General features: G+C 36.2%; 1 protein-coding gene across 2 annotated transcripts in view; it reads left to right on the top strand.

Moving 5' to 3' along the window:
* Positions 1–13290, top strand: part of bark (C-type lectin domain-containing protein bark beetle) — a 95106-nt gene that overhangs the window by 78265 nt on the left and 3551 nt on the right. The window contains exons 27-34 of one of the 2 annotated variants that reach the window (XM_022068687.2): positions 1058–1269; positions 2995–3225; positions 4866–4990; positions 5747–5872; positions 8326–8340; positions 10388–10646; positions 11362–11563; positions 12615–12871. In XM_022068687.2, coding sequence (XP_021924379.2) covers positions 1058–1269; positions 2995–3225; positions 4866–4990; positions 5747–5872; positions 8326–8340; positions 10388–10646; positions 11362–11563; positions 12615–12871 — 1427 coding nt within the window. The remainder of the gene's footprint in view (positions 1–1057; positions 1270–2994; positions 3226–4865; positions 4991–5746; positions 5873–8325; positions 8341–10387; positions 10647–11361; positions 11564–12614; positions 12872–13290) is intronic. The other variant, XM_087351754.1, reaches the window with a different exon arrangement.

The raw sequence follows: 13290 nt of genomic DNA, 5'->3' as shown, positions 1-13290 counted from the left end.
ATTTAATTCAGTTTATCTGTCAAAAGTACAATTACTCTTCTTTACAGCAGCTCAGATCAGACAATGTCACTTTTCTCAATTACTTTTCAGCATACAAAATATTGGCACATGCCATATGATACAAATCTCATTAATTTCTATTACTTTTATTTGGAATATTTCTAGACAAGTTGAGCATATAATGAAATTCAAGAAACAGGAAATGTATGTATAGGTAAAAATAGTCAGAGCTTATCTTACTTAGATTGTGTGGGAGTGCATCAAAATGGGCAATTTTGTGTAGGTATGTATGAATGACACTCAAGGGTTCCATACATGACACCAGCCTGCATGCACGAACAAGTGATTGTGCGAGCAGTTGTGCTGTGTGTGGTGGTGACTGAGTGATGCGCAAGCAGCTTGTGTGATATTTTTGTGCAACCACAGGTTTGTGTCATGTATGTTGTACTTATAAAATACCAGTAGGTAACAGTAACAAGTAGCATGGCATCAGCAAATAGTAGCAATGATTTTGATTGTAATTTCTTGATTTTTACTGAAGTTTACTGGTTCTTTGGCATGTAAAAATTAAACTGTACAAAAATAGAAATTAAAGGTTAAGGGGCATGAAACTAGTCGTTAAATTAAAACAAATCAATCACATTGCAGACAGAGAAATTATAGCAGAGCTTTCTGAATCACTTTTTGAAAATCACTTTAAACATTTTAAAATATTCTGAAATCCATTTAGCAAATTAATATTTTACATAACTGGCTGTTATGTTATGTAGGCTAGCCTAATTTGCACTATCACATGCAAGTTGGTCTGACATATGGGTCCCTTAAATGATCATTCAGTGTTTTGAAGATGAAACAGACCGTCACTAACATAACAGACCCAAAGGGTTAAAATAGGCTATGACCAGTTACACATTCATTTTAATGTATCATTCATATACAGTTTGAGGGCACAGAAATGGTGCAGTTGAATAAATGCAATTAAATAATCCAATAATCAATAAATTAATCAGAATTGTTTTGAATTAAACTTTTATTAAAATTTTTATTCTTCATACAGATCGTGATGTACAGCACAACATCTCTTATACCCTGCTGGAAGACAATCGACAAGGTGCCATCAGCTACGCAAGTGCAGGAGAAGTGAATCCGACTGTGACAATGGAATGGAACCAGTTCAGTAATAATTGTAAGAAACTGTATGGAAACTTCACCACCTGCCAAGCAGCCATAGATATGGATATTCAAAACACTCAGAGTGTCTACTTCAGGGTAAGATTACGTGTGAATTTTTCACAGGAAAGTACCCAAATCTGTTTAGACTCCTTTAAGCAGCAACGCAAGCTCTTGTTATGTTTACATTCTTCTCAGGTAAAGACTGAGCATGTTGATGTATTTGTGATGCTCTGGACTTGTATATGGAGGTTTTCTTCTATTAGTAGCTTAAACCAGTAGCGGGTCATCGCCGCCTCCTTTCGGAGATTTCCTAGTCTTTGAAATGTGCATTTATGAGTAGTGAGTGATCAGCCCACTGACTGCGCAATTTCCACTCACTCTTGATTTGACTGCTGGAGCCATCTAGCAGTTAATCAAGAGAGACTTGGGTGAGAAATGACCGCTGAATTTTGCTTACAAAACATCTCGTATCATGCTCGTGAAGTTCTTTTACATGCCGTAAATCTCTGACATGGGACCGCCGGCTTTGCTTCCCCTCCAAAGGAAGTTGTGTTATTGATTTTTATCAGGAGGTTCTCCTAGTTTCCCTTTAATATCTCAAAATGAATTTCAGTGTAGTGTATTTAAACAGATCAGGCCTTTGAAATTGTTACCTACCTACCATTTATCACATCTTATTTGATGCTATTTAAGGACTGCAGTTCAAACTGTGTTATTACATAACATAAAAGTCAGTAAATTATCTTGGTTGCAGAGATGTTTGGAATGAAATTAACTAACTACACAGGGCAGAATTTTAGTTTAAAAATGCATAACTATTCAGTTGTTTGAGAAATTTCCTATTATTATTGGATCTTAAATTAACCATTATGCCTTTATCATGAAGTAATTGGGAATTTACACCCCCCCCCCCACACACACACACACACTAAAAGGTTGCTGCCTGAGCTTTAACTCTGGGGTCAACAGTTTGTCAGCATACTTGGCCAACTGGAATGTGCACAAGCCATGGTAGATGGCTGACAAAGGTTAAACATTGAGGAAATGGGAAATGCATATAACATTTTGGTCAAGGAAAGAGAGACTATTTTGTAAACCTAATTATAGACAAGACTATAATATTGTGTGGATTTCAGAGAAATAGGGTGTGGCTGTGGATTCACTTGATCTTGTTTAGGGTGTGGGTCCACTGGCAGTCTCTTTTTTAAATGGTGACAAATCCTTGGGTTCCATATCAGCAGGGTGTTTCATGGCCAACTGAGTAACTGTCAACTTTTCAAGGAATAATCTGAACCATGGTGACCTTCATTGATAGTAACTGTTATTCCTTGATCTTATGGGAAGAACACAGATTGAGGCTGAGTGACAGCAAAGTTCTGAGGAGGATATTTGATTCATAGAAATAAGTAATGAGGATAGATAGAGAAAGGAGCATCATGAAATTCCCAATTTGTACATTTCACCTAGGTGATTAAATCAAGGAGAATTTATTGGGCAGGTCCGGAGAGCCATAGGAGAGGAGAGAGATGTATCAGTCACAGGAGAGATGAGATGTGTGTTCAAAATTACAACCATAAATCCATAAGAAAAGAGATATATGTAGATGGGTGGATAATATTAAAATGTATTTCAAGATAGAGTGTGAAGATATGGACCAATGAAACTGGATGAAGATAGAATTTATTGGTGATTGATTATATGTGAACATGATAATAAATGTTTGGTTTCCATAAAAGATGGTAATTCCTTTATTAGGTGAGTAAACTTTTGAAGGAATACCCTGCATTATGGAGTTAGTTAAAAGTAAATGATACCTTACAGAACAATTTGGTACGGGGCAATCAGGGAGGGTTGTCTATACACACTGACTCAGGTGGTTCAGCTACATCACTTAAAGGTTGGATACATAACAACCTTTTCACCAGCAACAGAAACAACCCTGCCCTGTATATAGAAGGAAGGCAAAGCGGCCCCTACCAGGAAGTTACTATTTATGGAAACTACTTCACGAAGAATGTCTCTCCATATAAGAATATCATCATTCTGAAACAGGTAATGTTCAGACGATTTACCATAACACTCACTATTGATTATTCTGAGTGCAGTGAATTTATAAAATAACATTTTATGAACATTAGTCTGTTGATAAAAGGTTTACCATATCTATAAATGTTAGTTATATTCTGTCGCTGTAATATGACAAAATGGATATTTATGAACTTGTTAGATTTCTATGAATCATATAGGACAAACAGGAGTATCACTACACATTAGATAATAAAGAACATGTAAGTAGCATAAGAAACAATACAAGGGTTTCAGGATGCACAATCTGTATACTAAATAACAGGCATTAGTGCAAGAACATAAAGTAAACAAGAAATAAACTAGGTTGTGCAAGAAAATCAGTTCATTTGGTGTTACTCAGGAGTGCTTTGACTTTAGCAATACAGACCCTTACTCGTGCTATATTATATGAGGCTGAGAGCTGAATCTCGTTGTGTTCTGATTGTGGATGCAGAGAAACATTATGAATCAATGAAACAAGAAATGAATTGCACAGCATGAGTCTGATATTTACTGTGTCTTGTCAATGTTTCTTTTGTTCTGCTTCAAATAAATTATTTAATTCTTCTTCTTCTTCATTGTCAACTGACAACCCTTTCCATTGCTACATATCTGACCTAAGTGATAACAAAGATTCAGTGAGCCATTAAGAGGCTTTTTTATGTGTTACTTGCACAAAGTGCGTAACTAATGCATAATGAGGAGGTGGTGTTTATCTGTTCTTCTGCATCCAAACTTATAGACATAATTTTTATTAAATTTGGCATTGTGGCTCTGTACTTAAGGTTGCTGAGAAGATTTAATTTTTGTTCATGTTTTCCCAACTTTACATGAAGCTCAAGTAATTTTTTAAAATGTCTCATCATACAAAACACTCGTATACCACATAAAATAAAGATCTCATTGTGCTGTACAACTTGTAATTGACACATCTTATTATATTAAACTAATGCGTATTCTTGGACATTTGATTTTGTCTTCATTTTTAAAAGCCCCATTGGACACAAGTGAAAGACATCTTGAGACTAATTTCTTGATATGGTGAACAGTTACTTGGTAGTAATAAACTTGTACATGCAATAAGTGACTTTAAGCACTAGTGATATGTGAAAAATTGCTATTAACTCATATTTAAAGTATGCATATTCCATTGTGGGAATTCAGGTTCACTTTTCCACTCATTTTCTTCTCATGTAATTTTTATAACATTGCATCTATATCCCTGTTGTCTGTGTCCAGTGACAGTTTCTGTGTCATATTGTGAAGTTCTGTTCCACTATGGACTACTATTTAACCTTTCTACAGCCAAACTATATTATATAAGAATCACAAGTTTAATTTTTGAAACTGAGTGCATTGGTTTAGTGGTAACACTGTAGAGAAGACCAATGATCTTCCATAAAATTTGTGTAACACTTGCCTGAGTGCCTTTGTGCCAGGAGTAAGAAGGAAACAACTTTTGCAGATAAAAGATTATGCATGAGTGTACCATCTCATAGAAATCCAAGTACTGGCATTGGATCATGTTAGGCCTAGCAGTGCATGTCCCTCAGTCAATTTATTGGTAGGTAAGGAGTTAATAAAACCATTAATGTAAACTATGTAACTTGTTGAAATGATTACAGGTTGTATCCAACTTCTCATACAATTATGTACATGACAACTGGGGATACCATATTTTGGAGGTGTCTGGGTTTGAGAAGGTGCGACTTCTTATTTACCAGACCACTTCACACAATGGCTTCTATAAGTATGTAACCATGTCTTGTATGTCATGTAGCAGATTAGTCGTAATTACGATTTGATTTATGTCTTCTCTGTGATTATAACATATTCCATGTTGTTAACTTAGTGCAGTAAACTTTGCCCTAAACAAAACCTGAAATAAATGTAATCCTGGTAACCTCAGATCCTACTTAAGAAGAATGACTCATTGTGAATAGTGTTAGAGACTAATTCTGCCATTTCAAAAAAGCTCATGTTTAATCACTGATAATCCATTAACAGTATTCTACCACATCTGATTTATTCAAATGTAGTAAATATTAAATTAATTCATCTGGTAGCATCAGACTACAGTACCTGTGTATGGTTGGCCCTGTTCTGTCCTTTAATGGTAAGAAATGTTTTGTATAAATTGTTGTTTGCTGCCTTAGTGCTCAAAAGCGTTAACATTTTCTTAATGTTTCCTAGTGACATCTGTTGGGGATTTGACTTCTTGATGCCTTAATAGATTTTATGATATATGGGAGCTATGTTCATTTCATGTGTGATTTAAGGTCTTCACAGTTGTGAATATGAAGATTTCTGTCTTCTGGGTTGTTGCGCCATGTAGTATGGTAGATGTTTTCCAACATTTCAGAGGTCATATTGCCTCCGTCATCAGGGCGATGAATGTGAACATCACTATACTACACGGCACAACAACCCAGAAGACAGAAATCTTCATGTTAATTTCATTGTGTTTTTGGTAATGTATTCATTGTGTTTATGGTGCTTCACACAGGAATTATGCTCTGCATCGTGAGTTGCGTGGGACTATTGTGGCAGGAACAGCAGGACAGCAATTTGTTGACAACGTATTTTTCAATCCTGACAATGATTATGAAGTTGTTACTGTCAACAAATCACTGTAAGTACAAGCTATGCACATACTTATGGGTAATGAATTGTCTTAAATAAGTTCCTGTATGCAGACAATAAATCTCAGCAGTTTTAAATATTGACCTACTGAAAATTTACCACATATACACCAAGGCAGTTCAATACTTGTTTGCCTTAATTATCTGATGCAATATGTCTTCCAAATTTTGTTTTCAATTTTAGAATTCACCTTGTAAAATGTTCAGTAATTTAAGTAAGTGGAATACTGTGAAACACTGTCTTGTGTAGAGAAATCTGCTCTCCTTTCCATCATAATACTGAGGAAAGAAGAGCGACTAAAATTAGGTCTTAGACTTATTTCTCCTTTGTTTCTGTTCTTCCTATCTCAGTAATTTTATGTTTCTTATAATGTATACCAAGAAATAAAATCAAGTTAAATTTTGTGGATTATTATGCATGACATTTTTACAGAAATGCAGAAATGTTTGAATTAGGCTTTCAACATATTTCCACACTCACTTCAGAGGGGCTTGAGAGGGTCAACAAATAATACCATAATACGAGGTGTGTCCAAAAAAAGACTGAACTTTGTAAATAGTGTTCCAACTGGGACAGAGAGTGTGCTGCAGCTACTGAGTTCACCTAGTGGCAGGTTTTTATGACAAACTGCCATTTGCCACGTTCCGCTATGAACATTAGTCGTCGAGCTACATCCACTGAACTGAGCACGTGCACAAGCCGTTCGTCGGATTAGTGACAAAGTGACAATGAAAGGGCTTGAAGAACAGCGCGCGTGTGTGTGTGTGAAATTTTGCTGCAAACTTGGTAAAAATTTTACAGGGACATTTCAATTGCTTAACCAAGCATACGGGAAGGACTGTATGAGCGGAACACAGTGCCATGAGTGGTTTAAACGTTTTCAAGAGGGCAAAACTTCAGTCAGTTGAGATCCTAGGCCTGGACGACCTTCCACATCAACAGACGACAACCATGTCATCAGAGTTCATGCTGTGATTCGTGGAAATCGTTGTTTAACTATCCGAGAAGTTGCTGACGAAGTGGGCATCAGCATAGGATCTTGCGATCAATTTTTGACTGAAAAACTTCAGATGCGTCATGTCAGTGCAAAATTCGTGCCGCATTTGTTGACTCATGCTCAGAAAGAGAACCGTGTTGAAATCAGTCAGGAACTGCTTGCCAATGCAAATGGTAATGAAAACTTTTTTAAGAACATCATAACAGGAGATGAGACGTGGGTTTATGGCTATGATGTTGAAATCAAGATGCAATCGTTGCAGTGGGTGGGAAAAGGGTCTCCTTGACCAAAAAAGCACAGATGAGTCGGTCAAATGTCAAGGTGATATTGGTTGTTTTTTTTGATTGGAAAGGCATTGTCCATCATGAATTTGTACCATGTGGTTAGATAGTAAACAAACAGTTCTACCAGGAAGTTTTAGCACATTTGAGGGATGCTGTGTGCAGGAAGAGGCCTGAATTGTGAGAAAACCAGACTTGGATGTTGCACCACGACAATGCGCCGACTCACGGGTTGCTCCTCATCCACAGTTATCTGGCAAAACATCAGAAAACCGTTGTGCCCCATCCACCCTATTCTCCAGACTTAGCCCCAGCAGACTTTTTCCTGTTTCCCAAACTTAAAAGCACTTTGAAATGACGTCGTTTCCAAATCATAGAGGACATTCAGGAAAATGCGATAAGAGAACTGCGCGCCATCACAGAAAGTGCTTTCCAGGAAGCATTCCAACAATGGAAGAAACGTTGGGAATGGTGTATCGCCAATAGAGGGGACAACTTTGAAGGGGACAGAGCTTAAAATGTTGTAAAATTAGCAATAAAGTCTTTATAGCAAAAGTTCAATTTTTTTAACACACCTCGTACAAATAATAATTGCAGAATAATATCGTTTTATTTTATGTGGCTTAAGGTATTTATTTATGGTCAGATGCTAATAAAAAATGAAACTTATGTTATTAATCAGTGTTTTTTCATAAAACACCTTTGATGTTAATTTCACACAATTAAATTAATAATACCTTTTGTTTATTGTAATAAGTTTAATAACTCACTGACTTGCGAAACATCCAATTTATTTATATAATATTTTGGATGTGTACTAGAAATCTCTCTACTTATGTGCTGCTATTTTACAGAATTTGCTTAGTTGTTTTTAGACTTCTGATCATACTATGCATCTAGCATGGAACACACATTTCTTGATATATATATGGTGATATTCTTATAAAAATATGAGTCATTTTGTCAATTGCCAGTGAAAACGTATAGCATAGAGAATCGCTCTCTCCTGTAATGGATGGTGTAGATGGAGAAGGATTTCTTGTTTACTGGGACAAAATCTGTAGTGTATTCTAACCCTTACCACTCACCTGTTTTAAAAGCATGTTTTGGATGTAACAATGGTTCTTCTTTCTTTTTTTGGCTCTGGCTACAATCATACAACAGGGCAGGTATAAATAGGTAAGGAAATTACTTGATTCTTTGTGTTGGTGATGGGAATGCATTGTTTGGAAAACTAATATGTCTTGTTGGTAGTAACATATTTGTTGCTGAATGCCTGCTAGACTAGGACAGTGGCTTTTAGCTTTCTAGATTCACAGATCAGTAAAACATCTGTGGATGCTATATCTGCCTCACATTGTAAAGTAAAAATGATAGATTATCAATTTAAGAGTGCTAAGTGCAATGTTCCTGTACTGGGTCTTGTATCTGAAGACATAAAATGTTGCTTTTCATCCATCAATGCCCTGGTTGTGCTGTTAGTGGGTGTCTGTCTGAATAGTAATCATCTGTTCTGGATAATATTGCTCCAGCATTAACCCTTTTAACACATCACATCTTATATTGTTATCATGTAATGAAAGTCTTTTTAAAGTTTTAAACTGCAGTCAAGCTATTGTTACTGCCAGGGGAATTACAGAAGTGTTGTGTAGTTTTGTTAGCATATATTGCCATGCAGATTGAAATTGGAAGTGGTGTTACAACCTAAGAATGTGTTTCTCCTTGAAACGGAAATGATTTATTTTTAAATGTAACAAAGGAAAGTCAGAAACTCATGTTATTAATTATTAAAATACTGTAAATTCACATATATTCTACATAAAATATCACTTTCTTTCAATAAAATGTTATTCTTTGAGACTAATCATTTGCTGTTCATGCTGTTTTGTTTAAATCTCAATTTTAAGTCATGCATGACGGTGATTATTGACAGTTCAGCTTTTCCTCTGTAGTTCATAACAACTTCTGCGCAATTTATATTCATCTAGCAATAAAATTGACATTGTGTCTGTGTAATACCTAATCATTTTATGTGTGCTAATGTCTGTATTTTGTGCCTTATGAATATTAAGTACTTTATAACACCATTGTTCTTTGTGATGAGATGTACCATGCACTGTTACTATGACTTGGATAGTTTGCTTGTGAAGGAACAGGATGTTCAGTCAGTGGGATTTCTGTTTAAGCATGTAAATCAAGAATAGTTGCATATTAGAATCTTCCTACAAGAATTGAAATTTTACGCTTGTTCCATTAGTTTTGTTGATTTTATATCAACTAAAAATTGTAAGGAAAATGTAAACATGTCTTGGTGTCTGCATGATGGATGAACATGTGAGCCATGGCTTTCACTGGTAGCAAAAACAGCAAGTGAGTACTTAAAATTATTCATTGTCTGGACTTTTTGCATTGTCCTTTTTTTTAAAAAAAGAAGAAGAAAACCATGGCGTTTCAGAAACTGGCTCTGTCACTCTCTTCAGGTGAGAGGTACCTACTCAGTTTGGTCCATTAGATAGAGCTAGACTCTGTCACTGGATACCTCTAAATTAGACCTGGCTGCAGCATAGGCCTGGCTACCACAAGCACAAAGGCTCAAATACATATTGCAGTATTTGTGCAATGTGAAGTTCATTTTACTTACCATTTCTTGCTGGTATCTTACTCCCACGGAATGACTGCACAGTACAGCAGTAAGATTATTACTGTGCACAGAGTTTTAAAAATTGTCGACTGCAGTACTGCAAAGACCTATCTTCATATTTCCATAAACTTGGTCCTCCCAGAGTGTGATTAATGTACTTGCCCCATTTGGTTATGCAAAAATTACTTCTAGAAAATTCTTCCATTTGAATTGTCATTTTGTTTTCAGGTTTCATACCCATTTCTATTGCTATCATGCACCATTCTTCCCACACCGTGTATAATAAGAGTTATGTATGACTACTTTTCTTCAAGTCAAAACTTTAAAGCTAAAGAATTGAGACGTATTCTGTAAACAAATCTTTCTTTTGTAACTCATGTATGACACATGTCACTGCTGTAGTAGTTGACCTCTTTTGGAGCTTATCTATCCTGGCTATGTCAGTTGTCAGTGACAAAATAAATTAAATTTTCTTCACCAAATAGCTTTCTGTTGAGATTAACAGACAGGTTAACTTCTATTTGAGACATGTTAACGAGCATCCAGTGCTGTTTGACTAATCTGTTGTGTATGTACCTCTTGCAGCAGTCATGATGTGTGGAAGACCCCAATTGATGCAAAGCACAACTGGTGGGGATACAACGAGACCCTTGCTGTGATGGGTCGCATATGTGACCACAGTGATGACCTGGATTTGCTGGAGGTGGACTTCAGACCATTCCATATGAATAATAGGAGTATCTTAAGTGGAAAATGTCCACCTGGCTGGAGCCAAGTGGGGGATACCTGTTATATCTACATTGGAGCTCCCATGGAATTTGAAGATGCTCGCTCATTCTGTCAGGTGCGCTTGGTTTTATTGGAATATATGTTTGAAGAGGAATTTGTTGCTGTTTAATAGGTTGTTGTGTGTGCATTGTCTTTAGGCTCTATGCCACTTTTTTTTAGGAACATATTACCCCCATCCTCTGGACTGAAAATGGAGGTAGCACATATTATGTAAATGTTGGTGTCCAACCAGAAGATTACATTTGGTGGTCTTCTGGGTTACTGAACCCAGAAGACCACCAGCTGTACTCACACAGGCATGAATACCTTAAACCTTGCTGCACTCTGTTTGCTTTATGGTTTGTTTGACAACATTTTATCAATTATACAGGTTGTGTAACATCAGATGGAAAGATGATAGTGACAGATTATTTCAGAAGGATGTGGACATAAGTATCTGTATCCTTCTTTTAAAGTAATGCCTAGCATTTACTTTGAGGGGCTGAGGAAAACTACAGTAAATGTGTTAAGAAAGCCAGAGATTCAAACCTGGAACCTACAGAATTTGAAGAAGGAATGCTAATTAGTACTCTACGACATCAGTTAGAACATTCTCCAAGTTGTAGTAAACAATATGTTTTCTCTGTATTAATATTATTAGGACCAAAATGGCTAGCATTTTATTTGTTTTTTCCAGATTTACCCAGTATATGATATTAAACACTTCACCTCCTAGTCATGAATGTGTTACAAGCATTAAAATTTCACCTTTTTGCCTTGCTGCTTTCCAGTCTGTCAATGCATCGATGCCATATGTGATGAGTAACTACCTAGCGCTGTACCATTTCCTACGACAGCAGCAGCAGAACTACCAGTACTATGATCGAGTATGGGTACAGCACATTGATATGATCAATCGATGCACAGTGTTCACTTACCAGACAGTTGAAGTTGACCACTGCCAAAGGCTGAACCCCTTCCTCTGTGAGATTGGTGAGTAACCCATGTCTTACCTTAATACAGAGGATTTTAAAAAGCTTTATTAATGCTCTACAGTTTTTCATTCAGATTTCGTTTGAAGATATCTGCCTTCTGGGGCAATCATTGCCATGATGATGGAGGTAACAAGCACCTTTGAAACAATGGTAAACTGCTTCCAGACTACATTGTGCTACAATCCAAAAGACAGCCATGTTCACACTCATTGCCAAGGAAGTTGCAAATACTACTCAGATTTCCTTTGTATCACCAATCATTATGTCTTAAAAAATTATGCATGTAATTTAGGTTGTAATTATGCATGAAGAGGTGAACAGCATATACCACATTGAGAGGACTTGTAGAAATATAGGAGTTTATTTAATTTTGTTTAATATGGCAGAAAGTTCTTGCTATATCCATTTGAAAATATGAGGTTCATTCCCTATTCTCTTATACCTCATACACCACACCTTATGAATGCAGTTTTCTTATATGACTTATGTTGCGAGCCCTGCAGAACTCACTGACTGATGATCAGATAATTATGTTTTTTCTCAGCCTTCATTTTCATCTCTGAAGTTAATTGATTTCATACAGGTTTTGTCCTAATTTTATATATACACTTAAACAGTTTGTAAGAATTGGAAAGGGGTTGTTATAAGATGGAGAGTTCAGTATGGCCTCTGGGTAGATAATAATTTTGAATACAGTTAATATACACCTAGAACCTCACATTTTACTTGGCATTCACTAAATACTTTATTCACAGAGTTTGATTGTCTGCGTGCATACATACATCTTTATTACATTCCATGGATCCATAAGATAATCAGATGACAATAGGATGTGGAAAAAGTCATAATAATAATATAACACATATTATAAAGTACAATTGATACTATTATATAAATTTCACATAATACAACAAAGGGTTCACCTAAAGCAATGATATGCTTCAAGTCTGACATGTCATGTAATTGTTTGGTAGTGCAGAATAACTATGAGTCAAACCAAACATAGTATTTGGAACCCAGGATTAAGTAAAATTCTCTCTTGTTTGCAGACCCCAGAGTTCACATCGATCCCCTCAGCTGGCAAGATGATGTGGTGACTGTTGCTGTATTGGGTACAGTTGGAGCTGCTCTTTTGTTGGTAGCTTTAGCTGCTGGTTTCTGGTACAGTAAATCACGTCATCGCCACCTGGAGCGTCTTGAACGACGAAATTCCATTCGTCAGTCATTGCATTCAATTCGTTCAGTTGGGTTGGCATCTGCTCATGGAGGGTTTACAGAAATAGGAATCAGAAGGAAACCAACTTCTGTAAGTTTCCCTCATTGCTTTTTGTATTGAGTAAATATATTAATTGGCTGGTATAAAAAGAAATTCCAATTTATTTTTTACTGTGGTACTTCTTAACTTGTGAGACTGGTTGACTTACAGATTCATGGGCTTACGATTTGTTGCTTCACGATTTATTTAATAATGTTTTTTTCAAATTCACATGACATAGCAGAATCCTTCTTGAGAAGTTAGTGGTACACTCAATTAATTAAGAAATTTCCAGCCTCTTATAGAACCATGAAGTTCATTATCATGTTCACAAGAGGCCACAACTGGTCCCTATCATGAACCAGATGAATTCAGTCCATACTCTCCAACCCTGTCAGCTTACAATAGAATTTCAGGGTCCTGTGTAACAAAGGTAACATGCTGGTTTTATGTGGTGGGGAATTGTTGGT

This window comes from Zootermopsis nevadensis, unplaced genomic scaffold (assembly GCF_977971745.1).
Source record: "Zootermopsis nevadensis isolate Lab colony 2312 unplaced genomic scaffold, Znev_1.0 Znev_ptg000020l, whole genome shotgun sequence".
Classification (NCBI taxonomy): Eukaryota; Metazoa; Arthropoda; class Insecta; order Blattodea; family Termopsidae; genus Zootermopsis; species Zootermopsis nevadensis.
This window is presented reverse-complemented; position numbering and strand designations above follow the sequence as displayed.